At 40.7% G+C, this 26,744-nt stretch overlaps 4 protein-coding genes across 4 annotated transcripts in view; 1 reads left to right on the top strand and 3 right to left on the bottom strand.

The window, feature by feature from the left end:
* Nucleotides 1-241: 241 nt before the first annotated feature.
* On the bottom strand, nt 242-4,535 carry bnip1a (BCL2 interacting protein 1a). Its single transcript, XM_046031178.1, has 6 exons — nt 4,446-4,535; nt 3,221-3,313; nt 2,997-3,088; nt 2,718-2,822; nt 2,393-2,511; nt 242-1,993 (listed from the first exon to the last, which is right to left on the bottom strand). The coding sequence occupies exons 1-6, from the start codon at nt 4,524-4,526 to the stop codon at nt 1,797-1,799; spliced, it is 687 nt and encodes a 228-aa protein (XP_045887134.1). The 5' UTR covers nt 4,527-4,535; the 3' UTR covers nt 242-1,796.
* A 413-nt stretch (nt 4,536-4,948) lies between these two features.
* On the bottom strand, nt 4,949-7,264 carry atp6v0e1 (ATPase H+ transporting V0 subunit e1). The gene is made up of 4 exons (XM_046030051.1): nt 7,026-7,264; nt 6,419-6,466; nt 5,438-5,560; nt 4,949-5,313 (listed from the first exon to the last, which is right to left on the bottom strand). The coding sequence occupies exons 1-3, from the start codon at nt 7,127-7,129 to the stop codon at nt 5,467-5,469; spliced, it is 246 nt and encodes an 81-aa protein (XP_045886007.1). The 5' UTR covers nt 7,130-7,264; the 3' UTR covers nt 4,949-5,313; nt 5,438-5,466.
* A 997-nt stretch (nt 7,265-8,261) lies between these two features.
* rpl26 (ribosomal protein L26) lies at nt 8,262-11,471 on the bottom strand. Its single transcript, XM_046030050.1, has 4 exons — nt 11,449-11,471; nt 10,545-10,716; nt 10,311-10,451; nt 8,262-8,428 (listed from the first exon to the last, which is right to left on the bottom strand). The coding sequence occupies exons 2-4, from the start codon at nt 10,710-10,712 to the stop codon at nt 8,300-8,302; spliced, it is 438 nt and encodes a 145-aa protein (XP_045886006.1). The 5' UTR covers nt 10,713-10,716; nt 11,449-11,471; the 3' UTR covers nt 8,262-8,299.
* A 771-nt stretch (nt 11,472-12,242) lies between these two features.
* Nucleotides 12,243-26,744, top strand: part of ppp2r2ba (protein phosphatase 2, regulatory subunit B, beta a) — a 43,680-nt gene continuing 29,178 nt past the window's right edge. Inside the window, exon 1 of the mRNA XM_046030048.1 lies at nt 12,243-12,653. Within this exon, the coding sequence (XP_045886004.1) occupies nt 12,575-12,653 (79 nt within the window). The 5' untranslated portion in view covers nt 12,243-12,574. The remainder of the gene's footprint in view (nt 12,654-26,744) is intronic.

Genomic DNA, 26,744 nt, shown 5'->3' with positions numbered 1-26,744 from the left:
AAAACTTGATTGACACTATCATGGTGCTAAATGCAAGAATAGTCCAATTTGCTTGACAGAGAGCCAAAGCGCTTGTCTAAGTGTGCAATTTTATGAAGAGGCTAGGAGCGGGCTCTGCCCAACTGCAACCACTTTACATGAGTAAGAGATGCTTAGGCATCTCTCAGGTCTCTCCACACATGTCCCGTAGTCTTCTGTCTCATTTTAAACAATACACCCACAAAAACATGTGAAACATCAAGCCAGAAAACTTTGCATTTATTGATAATCAGTACTGACAACATTTACATATATTAAACAAAATGGCAACGGCAGGCAATTGCAGAAAGGGTAGCAAGGTCATGTAGCTCCTCTGGCCACCCTCTCCTCCAAGGTGTTGAAAAGGCAACGTCAGATAACAGCGCCACACAAACCTAAAAATATTCCCCCTCACCCACCACCCACACTGGAAAGGCAGAGGGAAACGGGTCAGAATAATCTGCTTTTCCGGGTCTTATCTGAAGAAAGGCAGGGATGCATGCTGCTCTATCTCTGACAGTGTGATCACCACCACTGCTTTTCTGGACTTTTCTGCTCTGCTGCAGACCAGAGCCAAGCTCACGGGGGCAGAGAAGGAGGGAAGTGTGCACACTCTTTCATTGAATAGTTTTTTCCCCCTGGTTTTCACGCTAACTGAACACTGGGACAATTTGACGTGCACATATACAAGCGCCACTCTGATTACCCAGCTAGAGACATGCAAACTGCAGTTGGTCTTCAGTCGTATCACAGTTAAAAGCCATTTCAATATTTTATTCCCAGAAAATAGCATTTCGACATTATAATGCTGAAATAAATTACACCTTACAGTAATTATACAGTACATCTTTTTAAATAATAATTACACAAAATGACTTGCACAGCGACTTTATGATTTCATGTGCTAAAGAACTGTTTGGTTAAAACATCAGTTAGTGAGGAATATAAGAAGAAGGCCCCTTTCTGTTACACAGACATGTTGGTTTTTAAATCCTAGTACTGTTTCCAAAATATGTATAATTTAATACTACTATTGAATAATAGTAATTAATAGTATTGTCTATGACTGTAATATTGTTTCAATGACATGCGTGACGATAAAAGCTTGCTGAACTGAAATAAAAAGTGTCTCTTGTTATTGTTATGTGATTATCTGATTATACGAAAATGTTCTGCTTACATTATTTTCCTCAGATTTGTTTTTTTCATCTCAAGAACCTTGTGTGTCATACATAAACAGGAGTTTCACTGAACTGCACTCGTAGCAACATCTGAAGCAAACAGAGGGCTACTATTTTAAGTGTCGAAGAATTATTTTCTGCATGTGTTTGTGTGTGTATATAAATTTAAATATATATATTTAATATGTGAAATATATATATGAAAACAAAAACTGCACTGGATATCTTCCACAGGAATGTACTAAAGATTAATATGGGTCGTCCATCTCGTCTCACAAGTGATTTCATTGAAAGCAATGCACAGCATTACTGTCACACTAACTAAAGATGGACATCTTGTACCACCAATGTATGGTGAACCAAACAAAATACAGCATGGAACTATAGGTGCGCAATAATCTTCCTCTCTGTGGACAATATTTCACCCTCAGCAGCGTCACAGTTCAGCTAAGTGAACAGGCGACATTCCACTGAACAGACACTCGTGTGTTATATCTGTGTAATATGACACGCAGCATTCAGTTGTTTAAATCATTTGAGTTGACCGTGGAAAGTACTGTATGTGGTAATGCAAGAGCTCCTCAAAAGGTACCTGGTCTACAGGAAGGGGAATAGTCTCTTCTTAAGGATATAGAGAACTGTGGCGAGGAAGAGGGCGAGCGCCAGGAAGATGAGCAGTTTATCCGTGAGCTCTCTGCGGTTGTACTTGGTGATGAGTTTCCTCCCCAGCTGGATGGTCCCCGTCATGGTCTTAAATTCGTCGTTGGTCTCCTGGATTGTCCTTGAGGAGGTTGCTTCAAACAAAAGAGAGAAATCTGTTTTCAACACAAAACCTTTTTGTGAAAGGAGGGCGTGGTTGCAGAATAATAATTCATACAAATGAATAGTCAGTTTAGACAGCTTGCATTAAAACAGTTTAACCCCAAACACCGTAAATGAGTTGAAGTTTAATTACTCTTCTAAAATCGGTGGCCAAGTTTTTAACCAACCTACAGTATGTATGGCAACACAGAGATACAGCAGGAGGCTCAGTAAACACACACAGCACCAGCTCCCCTTTCATGCCTTTCAAATCTGAATCGACAAAACTAAGTGGACAATTGTATTTTAAGCATCTGACTTATGCCCATGGAATAAATTTTTGCTAACACGCTGTTAGTGCATTCTTTACATCAGGCGTTTCCTTCACTCACCCAGTGTTGTCATGGTGTCCTCGCTCTGCTGAACTTGCTGCGCCATCATCCGGCTGATGCTCATAAGATTCTCTGTAATGTCACTGGTTGTCTGAGCCAGATCCTCTTTGGTCATCTTCCTGAGAAAGAGATCCAAAACAAGATACAATTAATATAAATGTCCTACTTTAAATTAAATGTATACTATAAAAGGAAAAGAAAGATGTAAAAACAATGTATTATTTAACTACGACACTGAGAGAATCTAGTACGTTGTTTGACAGTCATAAAGCTGATCCATGTGTCTGTATGGCTCTAATTTAAGAGACTGTCATTGTCAGCTCACCTCTGCCTCACGGCACTATCTGCTCCATTAAGAAGTGCCTGCTTCTCCATACTGTCTATGGACAGTTTGCTGGCCAGGTTGGCTTTCCTCCAAACTGTCTGGTTACTGCAAAAACAGCCATTACAACCCCCCCCCCCACCCCGAAAAAAAAAACAACATTATGCAAGCTTAAGCAGGCAATTCTGGCAGCGTTATCAAGACATAAATGTGACAAAACACACACCAGCTCACATTTATAAAAGCCAGGAATGGTAGAATATCTAAATCCAAAGACATTACCTCATCATCTGTTTTCTGTGTCCCTCTACCTGACTGATCAAAGCTTGCTTGTCTGACTCTTTGTCCTGCTCCATAGCCATCTGCTCTAAATCCTGTCAAAGCAACAAAATAGCACAAATGTTTTCTGAGCCATATCTCATAAAATCAAGTGCAACTGGTTGATGCACAGGCTGTAATGTGGTTCTGTCACATTTGCAGAGGAATTTATAAATAGCGTTCCCTACCTGAATCCGCAATCTGAGATTGTGGAAACTCTTTTTCACATCTGAGTTCAGTTCTGTCAGCTTGCTTTGAGGACCTGTGCATTCATTAATATCCTGGTGAGACATCAAAACAAGGATGAGATAGACACATACCCCCTATATCATTGTGGTATCATTTGCAGTCACAAATGAGAGCAACACTTTGATACCAGTAACTCTGTTACTGGTATCAAAGTAACTCTGTTACTGGTATCAAAGTGTTGCTCTCATTTGTGACTGCAAAGATGCTCTGCTGGACAGTTTGAGCTGTTCTCTGAGGATAAACCACCACTGGCGATCACTTGAAGTAAGAGATCCATCAATCTGTCAGGTGGGAATAATCTGTCAACATGGGTGACGGAATGTGCTGAAATAGCATATAAAGCAACTCTAGGCCTGTAATGACTCCTCTCATTATCAACTAATCTGTCAGTTATTCTTTATGATAACCAATTATGGAATGATTATGTATCATTAATAAAATGTGACAAAATAGTGACAAATGCCAATTTCCCACAGTCCAGATGCCTTAAAAATGCTGTTTTTTTTCTCCTGATAAACAGTTTTTAAAAAAACGAAAGGTAGGCTACTGAACGTTAAATAATATAAAACAGTAAAAACAAAATTTGAGATGTTTATATGAGTACATATTCACATTTTTGCTTAAAATATTATTCAACCACAAATGTGATCAAAATTGCTGTCTGATAATATTTTGTTATTGACTAATCTCAGCATTGTAGTAACGGGAACTACAATATTACATAGCCTATATACTAGAAATACGGAGTGGAAAGAAAATAAAAAATTGTAATTAGTGGGGTGGAAAGGTAACCAAACTAAACAAACCAAAGAAGTATGGTCATAGTTTATAGGCTAACGTTACAAGTGGAAATCAATTTCAGTATGAATGCTTTCTTTTTGGCAGACTTATGATAACGTTACTGATGGGCCAGTTTTCCTGATATTTTTATGGCAGCTTTGATTTACCGCTTGATATAATGCCTTACCTTGTTGCTAAGCACATCTGTCAGTTTTTTCTGACGTAAAGAGATACTTTAAAGCACCCGGTAGCTGCAGCTCAAACTGTCGGTGCACCGGCTGAACTCTTTCATTAAACGCCATCTGACAGCAACAAGATTTCCTTACATGACAAGCTCAAATACCAGCGTAGCGCTAACTAATCTTACCAAACAAATATTCGCACCTGGATGAGAGCTTTGATTTCCAAGTCATATTTCAGAATTTCTTGTTCGCATATTCGGACGTGGACATCTGAGGACGCCATGTTGCCAGCGTAGTCTGCTCGAGCTACGGCAAGCCGGAAGCCTGCAACGTCGACTGTCGACTTTGGCCATACAAACTGTTTTATGATATTAAAGAAACATAGGCTGTATAAAATAATACTCAACCACCATATAACGATTTATTAAATAAATGTAATATTCAGTAAATTATTATTAATTAATTAATTATTAAAAAACCTGAAATGCTGTGTGTAAAGCACTTTAACATAACAGCCTGTTATTTAACATATCATTAAATTCTGCATATATTCTTTACATGTCACCATGATAAAGAGTAATTATTAATATATCTATATCAATGACTATAATTACTTGGAAAATTATCTAATTACAGCAAAGACTTCTGGAATGTGTCATGAGCTCATAAATTAGGCAGAACAAAATTCAAACATTTTCGAACCAATGGAGTTGATTATTAGTTTATTAATTAACAACTATCACATGGATTACATCCATCACTAATATTAAAGACAAAAAGAGATCACATCAAACACACCACACATCAACTATCATTCGTCTCAACACCAGCAATAAACACAATATACATTATATATAAACCAAACAACAACAGGTTGCTTTAATAGAAGTGAAGCACATTCAGTGAGATCTCTCAGAGGTACTTTGGGAATCATTGTTGTACAAGGCACCAGTGTGGGCATCACTCAATAATCACACACGGTTCTGAGTTTAAGGCGATTCAGAAGGCAGGATCTCTGCATCGAGTGAGTAGCAAACATCCATTGGTATGCAGCAGTGTACGGTCCACCCCTGCTGGGAGAAATCACAATAAACACAAATTAAGAAATGAATTTTCCATAGGCTACATGGAAGTCCAGCATCTATAAACTGCGTAAAAGTAGGTAGGTAGGTCAAATGTAGATTCAATACTTGCCTGAATGGTCAGGACCCTGGAAGGGTATCTTAAGGCCAGTGATAGTTCAGGTACCAGATGGTGTCAGTGGACAGAGAAGGGCCAAAAAGTGGGTTCAGCTGGGACAGAATTGCTATCAACCAGCTAGTGGACAGAAAAAATAATAAGATCATGTGTGTAAATACTCAGCAACAAAACTGCACTTCAAAACACATTCTTCAAAGCTCCAGGATGTGGGTCATTTCTTATTCTCTAACCAACGGTATTTCTGAATTTTTTTTGTCATGACAGAACATTCAGTTGTTAGGATTACTCTACACAGCACCAAACTGAAGGCTTTTGGGAAATAACTCCTCTTGGCTGCGATACTGCTTTGTGTTTACTGCACTACTTTTGCCAGTCTGATATGTAACATGACACCATGTGCACACTTGCACCTAATTGTGAATATAAATAACGTATCACAAGGCAGAAATACTATATGCAAAACAGTACTAACACCAATGAGAACCTTTGTTTTAATGTGACTGTAATGCAAACAAATGACTATAGGGTAAAGGAGGAGTCATCAATCATCTCTAAAGTCTCAACACAAATGAATGTCCACTTGAGGAAAAGAGGTACTCTATTTGTTTTATTAGTCGGAATATATATTATTAGGGCTGCAATATAAGATTATTTTCATTACCAATTAATTTGGCAGTTATTTTCTTGATTAATCAACAGTGAAAATTGTCTGTTTGCAAATCCAAAGTTGGGACAATACTTGTTATTTTTGCTGGACAAATTACTTAATTAACTGTCAAAATAGATGCCACACATTTTTCTGTCAGCGGATTAATGGACTAATAATTTCAGATGTTTATATTATAGATCTGATTCTTACTGACCCTCCATTATTTTTCTGTATGCGTTATAAGCGCACGAAGGTATGATAAAACTACCACAACACAATGTTAAAGAAATCCTGGTAAATTTCCTGGATGATAACTTAATACTTACAACAGGTAGCAGCAAACTGCAGTTAACACCAACATTGTGACTATCACTCTGTGGGAATAGGAGAAAATATTTAAAAGCGGTATACTGAACATTTAAATAAGATTGAATAACGTTGCATGGTTTTAAAATACAACATTGGCCATTTATTAACATAGCTTGATCTCGTGATGTGACTGACAGAGAAGCAATAAGGGAAGTTGCATTAGGCACATTTTCCAGAGATGGAGTATATTTACTCTTGAGTTTGGCATCTAAATATAAGGACATAGACTTATAGTAGATGTATTGCAGAGATAGCAACAACACGGGGATTAAAAAGGCAAAAAGGATGAAGCTTCCTTAGATTCACACAGGATGAAATGTTAGCTTCAGCTTTAGCTAATCCTAACTTTTACTTACTAGCGAGTAAAGTTCGTCCACAAGGTTTACATTTGTTAAACTGCTCAAATAACATACAGAAATTTAATTAAACAGCGTCGCTACTCTATACACTGTACACCTACTTGTACCAAACAAGAGTCACGGGACAACATACAATAAAAACTCAATTTAGCTAAGTTAGCTCTTTCTAGCCAGCTGGAAGCTAAAGTGCAGCTAACGAACTCACCCTCGGTTTGGTCCTTTAGGCACGAACCAGGGCACAACTCCTCCAACAAAACACCAAAACAGGGTCATCACAGACATGGAGATCACAAAACTTAGTCCCGCCATGATGGTGTTTTGTTCAAAACAGAGAATATAATGACACAACACAAATTTCTGACAAGAGAAACTTCTGTCCAGCTGCCAGACAGGATCCACAGGACGACAGAGACGAGGCAGCGCTGATCACATGACCATCAGTAACCAGAGAGGGAGGAACTCAACTGTGTTGCACTGAACATTTATTTGTAAAGCATATATACTTAAAAGTCGACAAAAAAGCTGACATGGACTAATATGGTCCATTTTCTGTAGATCATCGCACTATTTCAGCATTATTAGTTTTGAGAAATTTGTACGTTAGTTCGTAATCGAAATTATGACCACTTCTCCGTTAAACAAAATGCTTGACTTTTACAAAAAGGCTGGATCTTTTTTGCTATGCCTTTCATTTGGGACTTCCCAAACTTTGCAATGTTCAGTCTTTGGTAATAAAGTGACACCTATCGCTCATTTTGTACAACTACAACATGATTATATCTACACACAAGCAAGGCCAGGCCCCTGACAGTGAGTTTATTCTCCTTTAAATTTGATGGGGGTTTTTTTGTAGCACTATCAGCTTGAAGCTAATGATGAACAATTCAATGTCTATGACAAATTTATGATTCCACCTGTAGCTTTATGTTAAGGCAATCTGCAGTGTCCTTGTATGCCACCTTTTTCAACCAACAATTATGTCCATGTAAATATCATGTGCTCCTGGGTGTGTGGGCCTGTATCTTCCTGCTAACTCCGTTTGACATCTTTATAACCATCAAGGATCAAAAGGACAGGAATCTGAACCACCAAACCCAAATACGCAGATGTATTTAAACTCTATAGTGTTCACATCACTATATATCAGGATCTGAAATTAGTTTCTAACGAGAGACTTCTGCCAGCACAAACTCATCCATAAACAAAAACATCCATTTCCTAGTACTGGCAGCTGTAAGACTCACTTTGAGCTCTGGATTAAAATTAGTGCAATATACTGAGTTTATGGGCCCTGTACAGACCAATTTTACACTGACGGGTGTAATACAATCTCTGTGTTAGACTACCATAAATAAGGTATGCATGTTTGAAATATAAATTCTTTAACACATTTGACACAATCATCCCACCTCCACAGCTAAAATATGACAGACAAAGTATGGTCCATTTATACAGTTTATTGATAGCAAAAGATCATTTTCACTCCTGCATCTTCTCAATGGTCTCCTCCTTGTATTTGCCCTTCTCCTTTATATCAGCGCGAGATTTGGCCTTGCGTTCCAGGATCTTCTTGCGGTCCTTATCCAGCTTTAGCCTGGTGATGACCACCTGCAAAACCGGAAAAACTGGGTTACTGGACAAGTCCTGAAATGTCTCATTGGCAGTGATGCAAATCACGCAGGAAAGACGATCAATGTCTGACAATCTGTATAATCCAGTGATTTTGCAGCTCCTTACAATAAGATAAAGGCACGTCCACAACACATTCCTAATGTCGAAGACTTGTTACAAGTGGACATAGCTGTAAGTCTGATGGTCAAAACAAACAGATGTCTAGGGAAATGATGGTCAGTACAGTTCTACAATCAGTAAAACCACGAATCTACACAACCCAATAGGCATCAACCTAGGCTTCAGAGGAGTCAGATATATTACAAAGACCTTACAGGTTTGATGTTTGTTGGGCTTTGTTAGTTATTTGCTCTTGTTGTGCATGAAATCCGACAGCTCTGTGTTTTTGTCACAGCATTGCACATTGCTTTTAGAACGGTGCCTTTTCTGCTGGTACAAGTCATCTAGCTTTGACCAGTTCACATGCACCTGGGAGAGCAGAGTTTTTAATCCATCACATCTGGTTGACTGTCTCTTGACGGCTTACTCACAGCCCATTGACATTCTACAGCCCAATATTCGTTGAATTTGAAAATGAATACAAATAAACCTGCTAGTTGCACCGAAGACAGTACCAGTAAGTCATGACAGTGAGACAATGTGTCCCTATGCCATGACTCTGAAACTGAAGCAGCTAAATGGAATTCAGCCACCCTTCATTTTATTACTTTCGCTTTTTACTTTTCGCCTCTCGCTCTCCACCTCAAAATGTCTTGCAATAAATGCTACCTTAATTTAAAACCAGTTCAGTTAAGTTGTTTGACTCTTCTATGATTTTTGTGGACTGCAATACACTGACATTCCTCATTTACACATAAATGATTAAACTTAAAAAAACACCTCACAGTATAATGCATACAACATTAACTTAGGGCTTTAAAAGATACCAGTACTTCTTACAAGGATGTTCTAATGGACTGAATTACAAAGTACAGGGGTTTCTACTTTTCTGGTTACTGTGCACAGCCCATCTTTGACATGAATTCATGAACCATTTACGTTTCCCACCTTGATACAACCTTTCAGACACTGAAAGACTACAGTGATGTTAAAAGTTCAGTAGAATTGTGTTTTATATTGCTTCCTGTCCATCATATGTTCAAATATCATCAACATGATGATATCTGAACTTGATACTGTACCTAGACTAAAAACATTTTTACTACACATCACTCTTAATGTATTATCTTTTCAACTCCATGGTCAACATAGCCTTAATTTGTGTCACATTAATGTCAGATCCACGTAGCACTTCCCTGTGTCTTACAGGTGTCTCACACTATGTATGTACATATGTTGGAAAAATCAGAAACAACTTAAAATAATGCTGTCCAACACCCCTTACATCCTCAAAGATTGCCACAAAGTTGGATCGCAGTGTTCACAGTGTGACAAAACTGAATACTTGTGCATTGCACGTTTTTCACCTTACAAACATTGGATTAAAACAAATAAATCAAGGTTGGTCCAGCATTTTCAGCTTAATGATGAACAAACACAGTTAGGTGCTGCCCCCAGGTGAGTGAGGTCAGCCACACAACCACAGAACCATGATAAATAAAATGTCTCTGGTACTTCTACATGGAAATGGTGTTTGTCATGTAAGATTGCACTAAACTGACAATTTTCACATCAATGGGCAGGAGGACACATTTCAAGCGAAAGTCTTGACAGGTAAACACAGCTTGTTATAAAAAGGTTTACATCCACTGACATCGCCCGCTACAGTGTCGAACACCACCACATTCACTTTAACACTATTTTCTTAACTCTACTGAGACAGGGAAACCAATGAGGATCTACACAACTGTGTTCTCACCTTGCTGGGGTGGATGCCGACATGGACTGTGGTTCCGTTGGCCTTCTCTCTCTGCACGCGCTCAATGTAGATGACGTACTTCTTCCTGTAGACCTGCACCACTTTGCCAATTTGCTGGCCTTTGTAGTGTCCACGGACAACCTGTTTGTAAACACCACAAGAGTGGTCAAGCAAATGCAACTTACAGTTTTTATGCCTATTATGAGAAACTTTCAGCAATCCAAACTACAGTACCTGGACTTCGTCATCTTTGCGGATGGGCATTGACCTCACGTTGTACTTCTGGCGGAGCTCCTTGGATAGTGGGGAAGACATGATCTTCCTCCTGATGTGTGAGGGGGCATTGAAGTGCCTCTTGCGGTTCTTGCGGCGGGAGGATGTTACAAATGGATTCAGCTTCATGATGCTGTGAGCAAACAAGACATGCAGGTTATTAACCAATTGACATCACAACAGTCTCAGGATAGAAAAGCCGCAGTTGCTTAACAAATTCCACCCCTAACTGCTGAAAACATGAATCATGCAAGCACGGGTTTCAAATACAATGTAAGTGACGTTAAGCTAGCAAATAAACGTCAGCATTAATTTAAGTTCTTTGCATTTCAGTTTCTCTACACAACACCTCCACTGAAACACGATAAGTAACGTTGTGCGACTAGCATTGTAACTTCTACACACACACACACACACACAGGAGTTTACAGTTTAACAGCTAGCTGGCTAGGTTATGTCTTCAAAGCTATTATAAGCTAAGCTAGCAAAATGTCGCTACTGAGTTAGCATAATACAACAGACACTGTGCCAACATTAACTCGGTAATATATTATCGAGCGAGCAACAGATTGGATAAAAAAAAGCAATGACTGAAAAGGAAGCCGAATATTAATCGCTAGCAGCAAGAATCAAGCCTCCTTCAGTTCCCGTAGCCGACATGCGGATCCCGACAGACTTCAACAGGGAGACCAAACACTGGCAGGTTTTAATTTGTAATCTCTTATCAACAACGATTCAATATTGGCCGTCTTTTAATTGTGACAATGTTCACGAGGTGTTTAGACTGTTATATGGACAAAGAGTGACATTACAGGGAGGATGGATGGTGATAACTTTAGTGAAATTATCTGCAAGGAATTCTTACCCTGCCGTTTGCTCCTCTATGGCCGGCGGAAAAGAGACTCGTGTAGTACTTCCGCTGGCATTAGTTCACACTCAAGTCTCGCGAGATGTCCGCAGATTTTGGATAAAAAACACATATTAACATTTAATACAGTGAACATAAAACACAAACACTTACATTTAGTCGTATTATCATATTTTACACTGCTGCTTGTGGTTTTAATAGTTGAATTCGACGAATTGGGCAATTGTTAAAGCTTCTTGTTCATTCTGACTTCTTTTTATAGTCATTATTACCACAAGTTAATAAAGCTGATAAACCTTATTTTTTTAAAATAATTTTCTGTAGGCTATTAACAAGTTTTATTACTGATTTAATGTTTGTGACTTTACAATTCTCGCTTGTAGTCCATATAAAATGTTGCCACAAGATGGCGCCAAACTTAATCAAAAACCTGGTCAGCAGTTGGAAATAAGTTTTCTCTATGATTCATCAAGTTTTGGTCTATGTTCATCACACACTCTTCTGTTATTTTACATTTTTACCACTTAGGATAAAGAACTAACACGAATAATGGCATAAAACACAAATATAACGGCTAAATATGGCTATTTCTAAATAGAAAACACAATATTTAATAGCCTACCAGATACATATGACAACAGCGTGAGAAGATCATTATCTACAATCAGCTATAGGCTAAGTGTGCTTTATAGTCCAACAACCTGACAACTGGACAACTGAACAACCCCGACGCGGCGGGTGGGCGGGTGTTTACACCGGCAGACCACACATAGCCTACAGTGACTTCCCATCTGAGAGAACAGAGGCGACTCACTGTCCTGCTCTCACTCAAACAACTACATTAACGGAGTGAACTACCGACACGGAAGCGGAGGCGCGCTGACACCGTGCGCTGTTTGCTCCCCGGGCGACGCGCAGTTTCACCGGAGTCTGCTGCCTGCCTGCCTGCGCTGTCTGCCTGCGAAAAGTGATGCTGTCATAGCCCCCCTGCGCCGCGGACAGAGAGCCTCTTTCCCCTCCCGCACCCCCCTGGTTCCTCTCTGGCTGACTGTCGCGGCGGCAGTGCGGATGTGGAGCCCGCAACGCAACGCTCTTCACCCGTCGGCAAGCATCGGAGAAGAAGATGAAATGTTTTTCCCGTTATCTCCCGTACCTCTTCCGCCCTCCGAGCACCATCCTGTCATCCACTTGCCACACCGAAGGTAGGGTGGGACGCCGAGAGGGCTGTGAAGGGCTGTGTTGCTTACTTTGAGCGTGTGACATGGATGTTGGGGCTGCTGCTGTGTCCCTGACACATAGCCTACTACATGTGTGCAGAAGTTGCCCAGTTGTAGGGCTACTAACCCACTGCAGATATGCCACAGTGGATGAAGTTGTTGGAGCTATTCTGAAATCTAGATATGCATGGGCTGGATGTAAAGACAACTGATGACTCCTTGTTTCACTCATTTTCTGTTCCTTATAGCTTAAGCTGTCAACACAGTTTGTGGAGTTGCATGACAAGTATCTTCCTTGGGCCCTTAACATTGGTTCTATAATTAATTTAACCCTGTCACACTTTGCTTACATAGCCTAACCCATAGACTACATGTGTGGCTAGAGGCCTTTTTGAGACCACACCAGACTTAAGTCACTCAAAATGTCTTCTCCTTAACCATGTAATGCACCCAGTCTTTACTTACTGTCCTCTTGTTGTACAGAGACAAAATGTTGAATTGAGTGAATTGACCCCAGCCATGATAGCAATAAATTAGTTCATAAGAGCTGGTCGATTCATCCTGCTGATGGTACTGTCAGGCCGGGCAGCCCAAGAGGGTCTGAGTGTTTGTATAACCAGCCATTTACTAGGTCATAATGTGGAGACTGAGCCACTGCATTATTTAGCTTTGCATGGCTGCCCTCCTTCCTGTGTGCGCTCTGCCCTCAGCCCTCTGGCACAAGGAAGGAAGACAGTGTGGTACAGTAGCCTCTGTGGTGGTGGTCATAGCCAGGGACCTTCACAGCTGGTAGAGCTGACCTACTGTATGAATTCAGTAAGCATGAGAATGACCTGAAAGGGGTTTATGGACGTTCCCTCATTCACGTATTCTTCTGCTCCATCACATCCATTGCCGTTCCCTTTTACGAAGTTGTGCTTCCTGTTCTCTCCCTTTCACTGTCTTGACTTGACTCACCATTTAAAACAATGATTAAATTGCTCTTGGTTTGTAGGATAAATTTAGCCTACAAGGTTTAAGAGTGATTTTTTGTTTACAGTATCCTGATCGAAATCCAAAATTAGGAATTACAACAAAAGAACATACAAACAACAGAAGGGAAAATACATAATAATAGAATATACATACATAAATTATTAATTAAGAGTTGTAATACGAGTTAATTCTGTGTGTCTAGACAATCTTAAGTGAATGTTGGGGTTCTCTATGTGGCCTAAAGAGTGCAAGAGACATCGGATATCTGAAACGAGTCAGGACGTTACACATTTTGGTAGAGGAAATTTAGCCAACAAGGTGTGAATGCACTGAAAATAATTTCTTCTTCTTGTGTAAGAGGAAAAAAAGCATTATAGTGTAGTTGAAAGCAAAAGTGTTAAACATTAAAGAAACTCTTTGTCTTTGAGTATGTTACTTGTAAACTTGTCATGATGATATTATAACAAAAACAGAAGAATTACCTTAAAATAGCTTAAGAGTTTTCTCCATGACAACTGAGCAAACTCCATCCACTGAGGAAGAAAGTGAGTTGTGGTTCAGGAAGTTCAGGAAAAAGCTGGTAAGTGAGTACGATTTTCTTTTGTCAATGCACTGTTTCCGAGGCCAAGGATATTTGTGCTCAAGCATAATCTTGTTCATATCTCTGTGGTTCATGTTTTTCCATTTTAATAGCTGCTTTGTTGAAATGTGATGTTAGACCAATCCATGCACTATACACGGCTTGCTTTATGTATAGCCAAAAACGATTATTTGCCATATGAAATGTAGAGATTGTCATCAATGTGAGCTCCTAAATTTAAGAGGTCAGCAAACACAATCTTTCGTTCCGACTCTTTCTGACTCTCAAGCCTCCTGCCTGAGATAAGGGAGTGGTGTAATAGAGGAAGTGATACATTAGTAAACATTGGAGCTGCAGTGCTCAGCCATGGTAATGTGATACATGATCCTGCATTGCTCCTCTCTGTGTGGAGAAACAGTTGTACGCAGAACGTGAGTGAGAGATGTTGACTCTCATGTGCCGAAGGCCGGCACACAGCAGATGACCTTGATAATGTGGAAAAGGGGGCGAAGGTCATCCCCTCTGCACGCTATCTGCTGTTAAAAAAAAAGTACGAAAAAGTAGACGTGTCTGCGCACAAATCAATGCATGCACGTGTGTTTGCGTTGGACGGAAAGCCCTGCGCCTGAGCGTTTGTTTACGCCTGCATTTGCACTTCTAGCCGTGACCTTGTTGCCTCTCCATTAGACCTGCTGGTCTTGAGGAGGCTTGTCGGTGCACCACTGCAGTCCTTCCTTTTCCTCTCACTTCAAGCACCCCCCAGCATTCGTGTCCGCTCCAGCTGAGCAGAGTTCACCCCAGGGAAGATGAGTGTGCAGTTACCATGTTAGTGGAAAATACATTATATAAGCCCTGTACTGGACCTTTGTGTGTGTGAGTGTTTATGCGTGCATTCTCTTTGTTTATCTGGGCCATTATGGAGAGCAGTGTGCCAGCATCACTCGGATTCACCTGGGTCCAGTCTCGGAGGGATGCACAGCCAGCTTTTGACTGCATGTGTCTTTGAAATGTGGTTATGTGTGTTTGGACACCTGTGCACGTTTGTGTGGCTTTTATGTATTTCCTTCTGCTCTTTTATCCCCTGGTCTTCTCTTTTTTCCCCATTTCACATCAGTCTGTCAGTTCTGGTGTGATGGATTAAGTCCTAAAGGTCTGTGATGGGTGCGGGTTTTGTATGTGTGTCTTCCTTGTGCTGCCTTGCGTTTGAGTCAGGGAAAATGTGCGTCCCCAACTGACACCTCGCCACATCTCACACATGCCATCAATCAACGCGGCCCGTCCTGCCTCAGATTCCTCTCCGTCCTCCTAGTTGCTGTAGTGTCTGAGGGCAACTCTGTGATACATTATTTGTTTGAGCGTGACAGAAAATACGCAGAATACAGTAATGAATATTTAAGATTAGATCTGTGACAAGAAAATCTTTGGGATTAATGACTGAAGTTGACGTTTGTCATGTCTTGTGGTGTGTGTGTATTTCCATATGTGTATCCGTGTATTCTGCATTTCTGCTCGGCTGTCTTATTTATAGGAAGAGCATTGAGCTTGTCTTGGCAGTGCCTGAGGGGGACTTCTGTAGGCATTTTGACAAAACATTGACACTGAGTGTGAGTTTTGTTGGTGAAGTACAGAGAGTATGCTGGTGTGTATGTGCGCCGTTGTCATACATCTTGCTGTGTTATTGTTGTCCTGACAGACACCCACTTCACAGCTCAGAACACACTCCTTGTAGTGGTCCTGTCCTTGCATGCCACTGGGGACAAACATCCTACATACAAACACACACACACACACACACACACACATAAGGCATCCACACACTCATACACGTGACTGTTCTGTTTTTGTTTGGTCAGCTTTTCTGTGTAGAGGATAGAAAGATAGAGAATGGGGAACAAAAGGCTGCCAAAAAGGAGACCAGAGAAAAGAGGGAGATGCGAAGAAGTGGTAGTTCTCAAAAACCACTTCTCAGCTCAACCCGGCTCAAATCCTGTCTGTTCATGAGCAGCTATTACTTTATACTTTACAACCCTGACAGGCAAAGTAACACGTTGAGAAAAGAGAATTTCCTTAAAGGGATAGGCTTATTCTTGCGATTGTATTATTGCACTCCAATAAAGCTGGTGGACTTGCAAGATAGGGGTTAATGTTCAGCTGTTTACCATGAGTGGAATACACATGCAGAAGCTCCTGTGACAGCAAACATCTGCTCTGCTGAAGTGCCCTAGAGCAAGACACTTTCATGCCTACATGCTTCAGGTTCTCTTCTGCAGTGGACTTTGTTGTGTAGTCGTGAGGAAAGAGAATTTCCCTTCATAAAAAGGATTTGTAAGACAAAATAAGAGATTTGTTTCTGGGTTTTTTGGGAAAGGAATGACTGAAGCAGTATTATTTTGATAGTTATTTGGAAGTGACATTTCCTGCCTTTTTTCTAAAATCTATTTCTGTTTGCAGGGATGGAAAAGAGTCATAATTAGACTGTATAAGGAGCCACAGGAAGCATGTTGGACGAACTGCATACTTGCAGCTTTCATCTAAACTAAACCAGTGAATGCAGTAGAGTTAAAAGCTGCATGAATCAATGATTTTATGTTTACATTAGATCAAATAATTGCATAATATAATAGGTGTCAATTGCAGTGGTGAACCACAAAGAAATATCACATAACTGTACTGTCATCCTGAGCTCTTTAGAGCATTTTTGCATTTACTATTTCCTTTCACTCATACTGCTCTCATCAACAGCTGTTAGTGCTAATGAGGATAAACCCTCTGTATGGTACATACCCATGCAGCGAACAACAGACAAACAAGGGCGTTACTTTGTGTTGAAAAGTGGTGTGGACATAAGGGCTCAGTTAAGAGGGGTGAAGATACACTTAGGTCACAAGACGTAACGATGCACAATATAGGGGTCACAATAACAAGATGAGAAGATACTTTAACACTGTTCTGAAGAAATATTCAATGCTGAGATATATGAGTGGTGGGTCTGGGGATCCTCCCCCAGAAAATCTGGATAATTAAACAATTAATTTCCTGTATTCTGAAAAAAAATTCTGCACCAATTTATGGTAGAAATGTCTTTACTTTTATGCTTTAAAGGGAATCACAAAATTCACAGGTGACAGTGGAATATAATGCAGTAATCAGCAGCTTGTTTTTTAACTCAAGTTACTCTTTTTTGGCAATGCACATTTATTTCTTCTATATACATTGCATGTTTTCTTTTTGTGCAAATAAACCTCTCTCAAGGTTGGTTATCAGAACATTTTTTACAAACCCCAGTGTAAATGACACCTATGTAGACACGCTTGTGAACATAGTGGAGCATTTATTAGCTAAAGAGCCAGATAGTCTATTCATAATAATGCTGCACCATGCCTGCTGGTTGTGTAAATAGGCAAGTGTTTGTTAACAGCTTTACCATATCAACTTAAAAAAATTAAACATGTCAGTGTTGTGTTTACAACTTGTTATGATGCCCCCAAGTGGTTAAAATATCAAGGAATGCAGATTTAAATGACCATATGGTGGGGTTTTTGTGTGGTTTAACTAAGTGACGTTGTAATCCAATAAACCAGATTGGGATCTGTACCAATATTGACCTTACTAAACAGATAATTTATCAGACAGTTGTGACAGGTCCAATTCACATTAGGTAGTGTTTTTAGCAGACACACAATCTCACAACAATCTAGTAAAAAAAAAAAAAAGGATGGTTGTGTATGAAGTAGGTAAGCCTGTGTCTGTGTCAGTGCCTGCTTCGTTTGGTGAGGGTGTGTGTGTGTGTGTGTGTGTGTGTTGGCACCTTGGCGCTTGTTTTGCTCTGGTGCTGAAACTCTTCACAGGCATGTGAAAAGCAGCGGCTGGCGGTTGTATGTGTATTGCATCAGACATTTGCAGTACATGGTCAGCAATACAGTGTGTACCTTCCTGAGGGCAACAGCGGGAGTTAGCAGTGCCATGCAATGCAATGGGAACTGGCCGGTCTAAATTGTAGCAAAAGGGAGAGAAATACAAACAAAATGTCATGTTTAGACATTATAGATGGGTTGTAAATGGTTGGTTTGACATTAGGCTAGAGGTAGTTACATCTATGTATAGTCCAGTTTTAAGAAAGCGTCTTTAAATTTAAATAGGGTTTGTTATAAGGTCAAACTAAGGACATGGGAGAAAACTTCCTAGTAGTTACTCACCTTCATTCAACTGGCTGACAATCATTTTCATACTGACATTAAATGAAGGGAAACAGCTGGCTGCCTGGACGGAAGGAAGTCAAAATAAAAGCTGATGATGTGCTTAGGAAAATGGTGAGCAGCCATATAAATTATTGTTGATGTGTAGTTAGTGGGCTAAAATGTGTCCCTTAAATCCCACCAGGTGGTTCTCAGGAGCCTGTGGGAACTGAAATGAACACCACGTTCTCCTTACACAGTGCGGCGAAAACACCATAACATACCAGCCTCTTTCTCACACAGCACTCATCCGCAGTCTCACTTTACCACAAACACATCCCGCTTGGTCTCCACAGTAAGTCTACATAAGAAAAAACAAGGATAAGGGCGAGCAATTACAGTATCACTGAGACTCCCTTCACTCTTACAGCCCCACAGGAGGTAGCGTATCATTACAGAAAACACAGTCTCGCTCCCTCTTTTCTTTATCGCTGTTTCACAATATGTAGAACCAGTGTAAATGTTTCACCTCTGGCCTGTAACTTGACGGAGAGCCTAAGTGTTCGAACTCTTTGTGTTATACAACATCGACTATGCTCCTGTTGGGCGCTATAAAGCCAGACAAAGAGGCTCCTTATCGAGCCAGCCTCCTGGGCCTTTGCTCTGGCTGGCGGGCTGCAGCACTATTGGGTTTGAGGTGTATATATAGAACATCAGGATGGGCTTCCTCTTTCACTCCCTCTCCCTCTCCACCCATCTGTCTTTGTGGTTTTATAAAGATCCTGATGGGTTGAGTGAGACAGGTTTGCACTGCCGCTATGAAAATCTTTTCATTAAACCCTGAATACCATCCTGTATTATTATTATTATTGTTATTATACAGATGCTGACATGTATTTTCAGATATGCCAAACAAACCCGTTAGTTTAGAGGCAACAATGGTTCGACTACTTTATTTGTATAATAAAAAATTGCACCTACAATAGTAATCTCTATTCTTGTTTGATTTTATCTATAAAACCCAAATGATTAAAATGAGACTAAACCAGGCTCAGGTATAACAAGGGCTCAGCATACCCAAGTGACACACATGGATAAAAAAGCTTTTCTTAATGGCATAGCATTTTTAAGTTGTGTGACTTTAGAAGAATAGACTAGCTTGGATGAAACTTTAATGAGGTTGTGCGGCAGTGGAGAGAAGGATATACAGATAAGAACAAATGGGGCTGGATAACATAAAACAAAGTGCTACAGCAACGTCACATATTTTTTAAAAATGCAGCAAAAACAAAAAATAATCAGATTTTTAGCTTTAGGCAGATGCACTATATGTGTGTGTGTATTGCAACTGTATTTAAATTATCATGTGTACTGGGAGAACATATATACAGAAGGGTCCAGTATGCAACATTTGTCAATATTACATGGAAATCAAAAGCTAAAGAGAGAAAACAGCATTGAGGAAGTAGTCCCATGACACACTTCCCTTTATAAGTGAGAACTGTGGTTGTACTGGGCAGGTCCCAGATGTAAAACTAATGTAAACATCATGAATATGATGCAGGAAATGTACTGATCAAGAATGTTCAGTTGGCTTTGGAAAATAAGACTATAGATAGAAAGGAGTGTGAGACCACAGATGTTGGTTCCCCTGGTCTGGCTGACATTAGTTTTCCCTGGGGAGGGTGTGGAAATTGCCCGGTTTCACAAGAGGCCCGAGACAGATAAGGAAGGACCCATGCTGTCCTGACTCACGTTCTATGGGAGGAACAGAGGAAGTGTTGTGAATTGCATTTCCTCTGCTGTCGTCACGCCCATCATGGCTCTGTAGGATAGTCAAGGGGCAAGGCGCACACATAGTAGTGATGACACACTTATACCCAACCAAAATGCTCCAGGAAGTCCATGATTACAACTAGAAGTGAGAGATAACAATGCCATGTGCTTTAAAAACAGTAAAGCAACAGATTTACAGTCGCTGCTGGGGGTTTGTCTCAACTGCCTGTAGAAACCCTACCATAGGAGCAAAGGCTGCAGTCCAATTAGATCTTGCTTTAGGTGCCCTTTTATAGTTTCCCAGCATAGTTTTTCAATATCCCTCTGAAAATAGCCGCCCATTGTTGCAGAGTCATCCCGATCCCGTTTGTACAGAATAACCTGAGTAATGCGGTCGATACGGAGCAGAGATCAAACCAACACATAGTCTGGAGCAGAGACGGCTATAGATAGAAAGCTGTTTGTTGTGTTTTCTGTCTGTCACCACAGTAGAGTATAGAGGTGTGGTATAGTATAGCAGACGAGAGAGTCATACTTTAGTGAAGGCGTTTACTGTTCTATCTGAATGGTGTTCTACAAATAAGACATGGCACTAGATAAATAATGTAGCCTAATGCTACTGTATGAGGCTGTCGACAGCAGCAGTACATGAAGTACCAGTCTGTCTCTCCTTTCTGTCTCTTTTTCACTTGCTCTGCCACCTCACAGCCCCCACCCCTGCACACACAATGTACAAAACACACAACTCTCTGAATGGATGGATGGCACATGATGTCACACGATGAGTCACAAATCAGCAAACCAGTTCTCTTCTTGTTTCTGTCTGCCTCTGTCTTTTTATATTGCTTCTCTAGTTTTAGACGTCTGATATTCACAATTTGTGATCAACAGCATCTACATGCAGCACATTTATACTTATTCACACCATGAGACACACCATATTTAAAGCTTGTAATGCAGGAAAGTTCCCCTGTGTGAACTTTATTAGTCATCAACTAGGCCCTTTTAAGCAAGTATAATACTCTATAAACTACTGTACTTATGAGATTCAGGCAGTGTAGCCTAAGCGAAAAATAAAAATAAAACAGTTTCATATAAAGGTGTATTGTCCCACATTACACAACTTACAGAGCATCTTTTTAAGTCTTTTTTTAAGTTTCCATGTTTTTTTTTACCCTAAAATTACTGCTAACTTAATATCTAATATTGTCTTGTAATGAATAGTTAAACTCTTGCTTGTACTGAAATGTAGGTCTCATGTAGAGGTACACCATATTCAATCTAATGGCCATTTGTCTCTAAAATGAGACCAGTATCTCTTCTACGGCCATTCCAATCCCCTTAAACTTTATCTCTGGTGAACTGAGACTTAGTAAAATGGAAGTCAATATTCCAGATATGTGCAAATTAGGCAAACAATCATACGCAACTTGACAGAGTGCAGATTCTTCACAGGCAGAGATGGGAAAGAAGTCGGCCCCTCCACCACTTTGGTCCAGACTGAAATGTCCACTAATTATATTGTTTTTAAACAGTACTTGGAATTGACCCGCGAGGAACCCTCCGCCCTGCCACACCCACACATGATTCGTCAGTCAACTATAGGCAAGACTTAACAAGACAATTCTGATTCGATTCGATTCGATTCTGATTCTTAGTCGGGAACACCCTTAGTCTGGTCACTTGTGTGAAATATTTTACCTGAATTAGAATTTGTCCAGTTTGTCAAATAATTAGTTTTGGCGAATAGCCTTGAAAGAAGATTTAAAATCCCACCACTGACACTGTTACTATACTCTGGATTCACCTCTTCCTTTCCTCCAGTGGGATTACGCAGACGTGACTAAACAAGGCTCTGTGGGATCAGCACTGGTTATCTCATTTGCTTGACATATTCACAGGCAGGCTCGAGAGACAGAGAATCCCAGACTGATTTCAGGCCAAGGACTCCATAAGATTATTTGTCACTTTCTATAAATCTGATAGGTCTAATAAAAACCTAAGGTCACAAAGTGTGAAGAGCTTTGTCTGTTTTGTTTGGTTACCATAAATAAACAGCAACTGGTAATTCAGTCCAACCTCTACATATAGAAAACCAGTTTATCTGAAATATATGACATTGAGTGTCATTATCCATTTTCCATCAACATTAAATAGCCACAACATCTGTTAACATTAACACAAACATTTCAGATGAAACAAGTGTGAGTGCCAATTTTCAACCTGGCATTAACCTTTAAATAAATTATCTTATAACCCTATCTAGACGTAAAACTCTCAATTTAACTTTAAAATGAGTCGAAAAGTAGAGGTTTGTTCCAATCCTGTTATACAAAAATGAGCTTTGTCCACTGTCTTCTCAACCTTGGCTCTCACTGATTAGCTCACATTGATTTGGCCAAATGGCTCTGTGACCCATCTGGCATAAAATGTGGTTGGAGACCTGGTGTGTGACAACATTTAAAAGCCTAAATTGGGTTTCCCACCAGCAGCCAATTTTATGCTTGGAAATAACTTACAGTAAATGGTTTTGAGGCTCATGACCTGACACAATCAGGCTAGCCTACCATGAGAGACATTATGTTTTCTTTTTTGTTTGTAATGACCTACACATTGTCTCATACCAGACCTGTTCAAAGTGACACTGTGCTAAGTAGGTTTTGTAGTAGACACTTTGTCACATCAGTGATTGGAAATAAAGCAGTTCAGGAGTGCAGTAGCATTACGGAGATTTAGACGGCTGCAGACAGTGGGGTGTATTTCATTGAGCCCATCTGGCCTGTTTGAAAGTGTTGCTGAGTCTAAGAGAGGCGGTCAGGCAGTCGAACAGAGAGAGAGATGGATGAGGTGATGGATGCAGGGGGAGGGGAGAAGATGAGAGTGCAGATTTGGGGGGTGGAAAGGAACTCTTTTCCGGCAGAGTTGAATCTCAGGCTTGGCTGCAGCACACTGCTCTGCCTGTTTTCATACCGAGCACTAGGCCCTGGCTCCTAACCAGCATCAACCAACCAATGCCTCTGAACCCCTCAACCCACCCTCTCACTCTCTTCATCTTTATCTCTCTGACGTTTTGGCTCACCCCTCTCTTCCCCCTCTTCATCTCTCTGACTCTCATTCACTACCTCCTTCCTTTGGCTTTCGATTATTCTTACCTTCACTCTCTCTTTCTGCACCCCTGTCGGGCCTTTTCTCCAGCCTTCCGGTAGTACAGAGGGGTGTGGGATAGTGCCAGAGCTTCCAGGTTTCCATAGTGATACTTTGTGTCCTGATGTCATTAGTATTGACGGTGTGCAGCTAGGCCAAGCTGTCCTGGCACAGGGGTTGTTTACTGTTTACCCAAAACTTAAACCATTCACTGTGATGTGTTATGTGTGTCTGTGCATATATGCGTGTGTCTGTCTGGAAGTTTCTATTTTACATGTGTGACTATGCAATGCATAGGGAAAAAAGTGGTTAATTTATGATTGTCTGATGAAAAATCTGTTAGCGTGAGGCAGCATGGAGTGGTTCCTGGAGCTGGATTAGTACCATGGGGCAATGGCTGTTTAGCGAGGAGAAACATCCCCTCTTGTCTGCTTGCTCACTGTATGATTACTGAAGCGTGTCTGTAGAGCTCCCCGTCTCCCTCCTCGCTCTTCAGGCTGCTTCAGTGGCTCGTCTGTCTAAGGAGATGGGCTTCCCCTCAGCACCATGTCCCTCAGAAATGTACATTACGTACGTGTTTATCTGCTCGCTTGTGTGCTCGCGTGTATGACCTCATGCATCTGGGGTGAGTACTAAAATCACAGGGTTGCTCCCACGTCTCCATCTCACCCAGATTATTCGGCTCAGAGCTCTCCCGCAGGCACTCGGCTGGCAGGTTGTGGCCTCTGTGTTGGGAGAGTAATTACTTCTGGACAAAAATATGGATCCCATATTGGTGCTGTCACATCAGAGAGGGCACATGTACGATGCTCGCTCGGAACACATGCAGAAACAAAAGCAGGAATAAAATCTTCTTTGCATCATCCTCTTGTAATCCTTCATGCATGACATGGCTAAAGATTGTCTTGGGATGCGGGGAAAAAAAGGACTTCCTGCACACTCACACTCACACATGAGAATAGTTTATTTATGGGGACACCAAGGGTTCCCAAGGGCTGTTGTTATTGTTCATACTGGCCCGCAGAGAGATTCCTTCCTAAGGCAAATTCCTTCCTAAGGTAAATTCTAAGTTAAGTATTTTTAGTACAAAATGTGCTTCAGCATACAGTGTTTGGAAGATACCATATGATCTGACTAATACAGACTGGTGAAGTCTGATATTACTGATATGATATTATATCTGGTATTATATGACCTGATATTTACAAGGCGTTCTTACACAGAACGATGACTGTGGATTTTGTCCCCCATCAGTGCCTTAGGGAGGGGATCTCTTTCAATGTGCGAATGTATGCAGGGCTGGACTCGGATAAAAACTCGGCTGAACACCAGTACACCATCCTTGCGGCCCTCTTAAATATGTGTACTGTGCTATTCCCCCAAACCAGTAAAAACCTGGGTAGTAAGTGCCGTGGACCAGTATACCAGTGCAAGTGGACCAGTGTACAGACTTGCTCTTGACTGATTCCCTGGTGATCCCCGGTGGCTGTGGAGTACACAATATCCATACTCAAGTAGTCTCCAGCTTCTTGTTCCTCCCAGTCTCTCACCTCCACTGCTACCTCAACAAACTGGCTTGACTTGAACAGTTACTGCCACAAAGCAAAAACGGTTCAGGAATGGTTTGAGGAACACAACAAGTTCAAGGTGTTGACTTGGCCTGCAGATCCCCCAGATCTCAATCCAATCAAGCATCTGCAGGATGTCCTGGACAAACAGGTCCGATCCGTGGAGGACCCACTCGCAACTTATAGGACTTAAAGGATCTGCTGCTAACGTCTTAGTGCCAGATACCACAGCACACCTTCAGAGGTCTAGTGGACTCCATGCCTCAGGGCTGGTCAGGCCCTTGATTTGATTAATTTATTCCCTTGAGTATAATCCAATCAATACATAATACCTAAATCTCATTTTAATCCAATCCCCTACAAGACAGGAACCATTATAGTTTGTGCTGAATGCAGCGGCAGTTGTGTGTATGTTTGCAGTGAAAAGTATAAGATTATTATTAGATTAGTGAACTGGTTTGAAACCAAAACTTTGTACCTAAATGTGATCTCTCTCTTACACACACACACCACAAACACACACACTTTCACACACACACACACACACACACACACACACACACACACACACACACACACACACACACACTTGGGAATATTACTAGTTTAATAAACTGACAACTATCTCTTGAAAATCATGACTTGGATGATAAAACAGGATAATGCATGTTTTTCCTGAATCTTATACACTATGTTGTGGGTATTACCCAAGTTTTAACCATGTAATATTTCATTTTACCAGATGGTGGTGCTCTAAGATCAGGTCTATTAATGCTGAAGGGTGGTTGCTCCTGTCAATTAGCTCAGTTACATTTCTTCTATATGCATGTATACCATATAAAGCACCGATAGATAGATTGATAGACAGATACATAGATACATACATACATATATACATACATACATAGATTTATTTATTCTACACATTTGTATCCTTCATAATTGTTTGAGAAGAATGTATAATGTATAATGCATGTTGTTTCAGTGTTTCATATTACCTGTGTATCATTTCACATTAGCAGAAGAAAATGTTTTTGACAGCTAGCCAGCAGGATAAACAGACAGATGGACCACTTTTGTCTCCTCACACTAAATCACACTCTGTCCCTGAAGCTACTTTGCAACAGAAATCCCTCGTGCCAGATCAATAAATCGAGCAATAAAAATTAAGCCCTGTTCAAATGAGAAACTGGCTGTATGAGCCAATCGACATGTTTCTATTAAAACAAGTGGCAAGAATTTTATTATCTCAGTGGTAGGGCCTGATCCCACCTTAAGCTTGTCTTCAAGTGTGTGTGTGTATGTGTGTGTGTGTGTGTGTGTGTGTGTGTGCGCGCGCGTCTATTCAATAGAATGGTGTGGATGGACAGCTTGCCACCCTGTGGGCACCACGTCTACAGTCTATCTGTGATCCACGCTGGCAGCTGCTCTGCCAAATGGGATTTTCCTGGAGATTACTCTAAGTGTGACACGCTTGCATGTGTTTGTCTTTGTTGTTGACAGAGAGAGTGTGTGAGTGACTGTTGTAATAAAGCTGTGCTTGTGTTTTTTTGTGGGTGTTTAAGTGTGATGGTCTCGAGCCGAGGTGCACAAGGAACATGTTCTGTTGTCACATGGGGCTGGTTGTAACATGACTGAAGTCTTTCTGGCGAGCTGTAGCGAGAAAAAGGGAGGGAACGTGTTCAGATGTGGGGTCAGGCTTTTTCCACACTGCTGCTGTTTCTTATTAGCAGCCAGTTGGATAGACTGTACCTATCTTATGACTATTTCTAGAGTCTATTAATGGTCAAGGACAGGGTGATTTTAGTATGTCTATTGTTCAGTGTTAAGTTGTATTGAATTGCATTGGAAACTCATA

This window comes from Micropterus dolomieu, linkage group LG19 (genome assembly GCF_021292245.1).
Source record: "Micropterus dolomieu isolate WLL.071019.BEF.003 ecotype Adirondacks linkage group LG19, ASM2129224v1, whole genome shotgun sequence".
NCBI lineage: Eukaryota > Metazoa > Chordata > Actinopteri > Centrarchiformes > Centrarchidae > Micropterus > Micropterus dolomieu.
The sequence above is the reverse complement of the archived record's forward strand: the minus strand, read 5'-3'. Positions and strand labels throughout refer to the sequence as shown.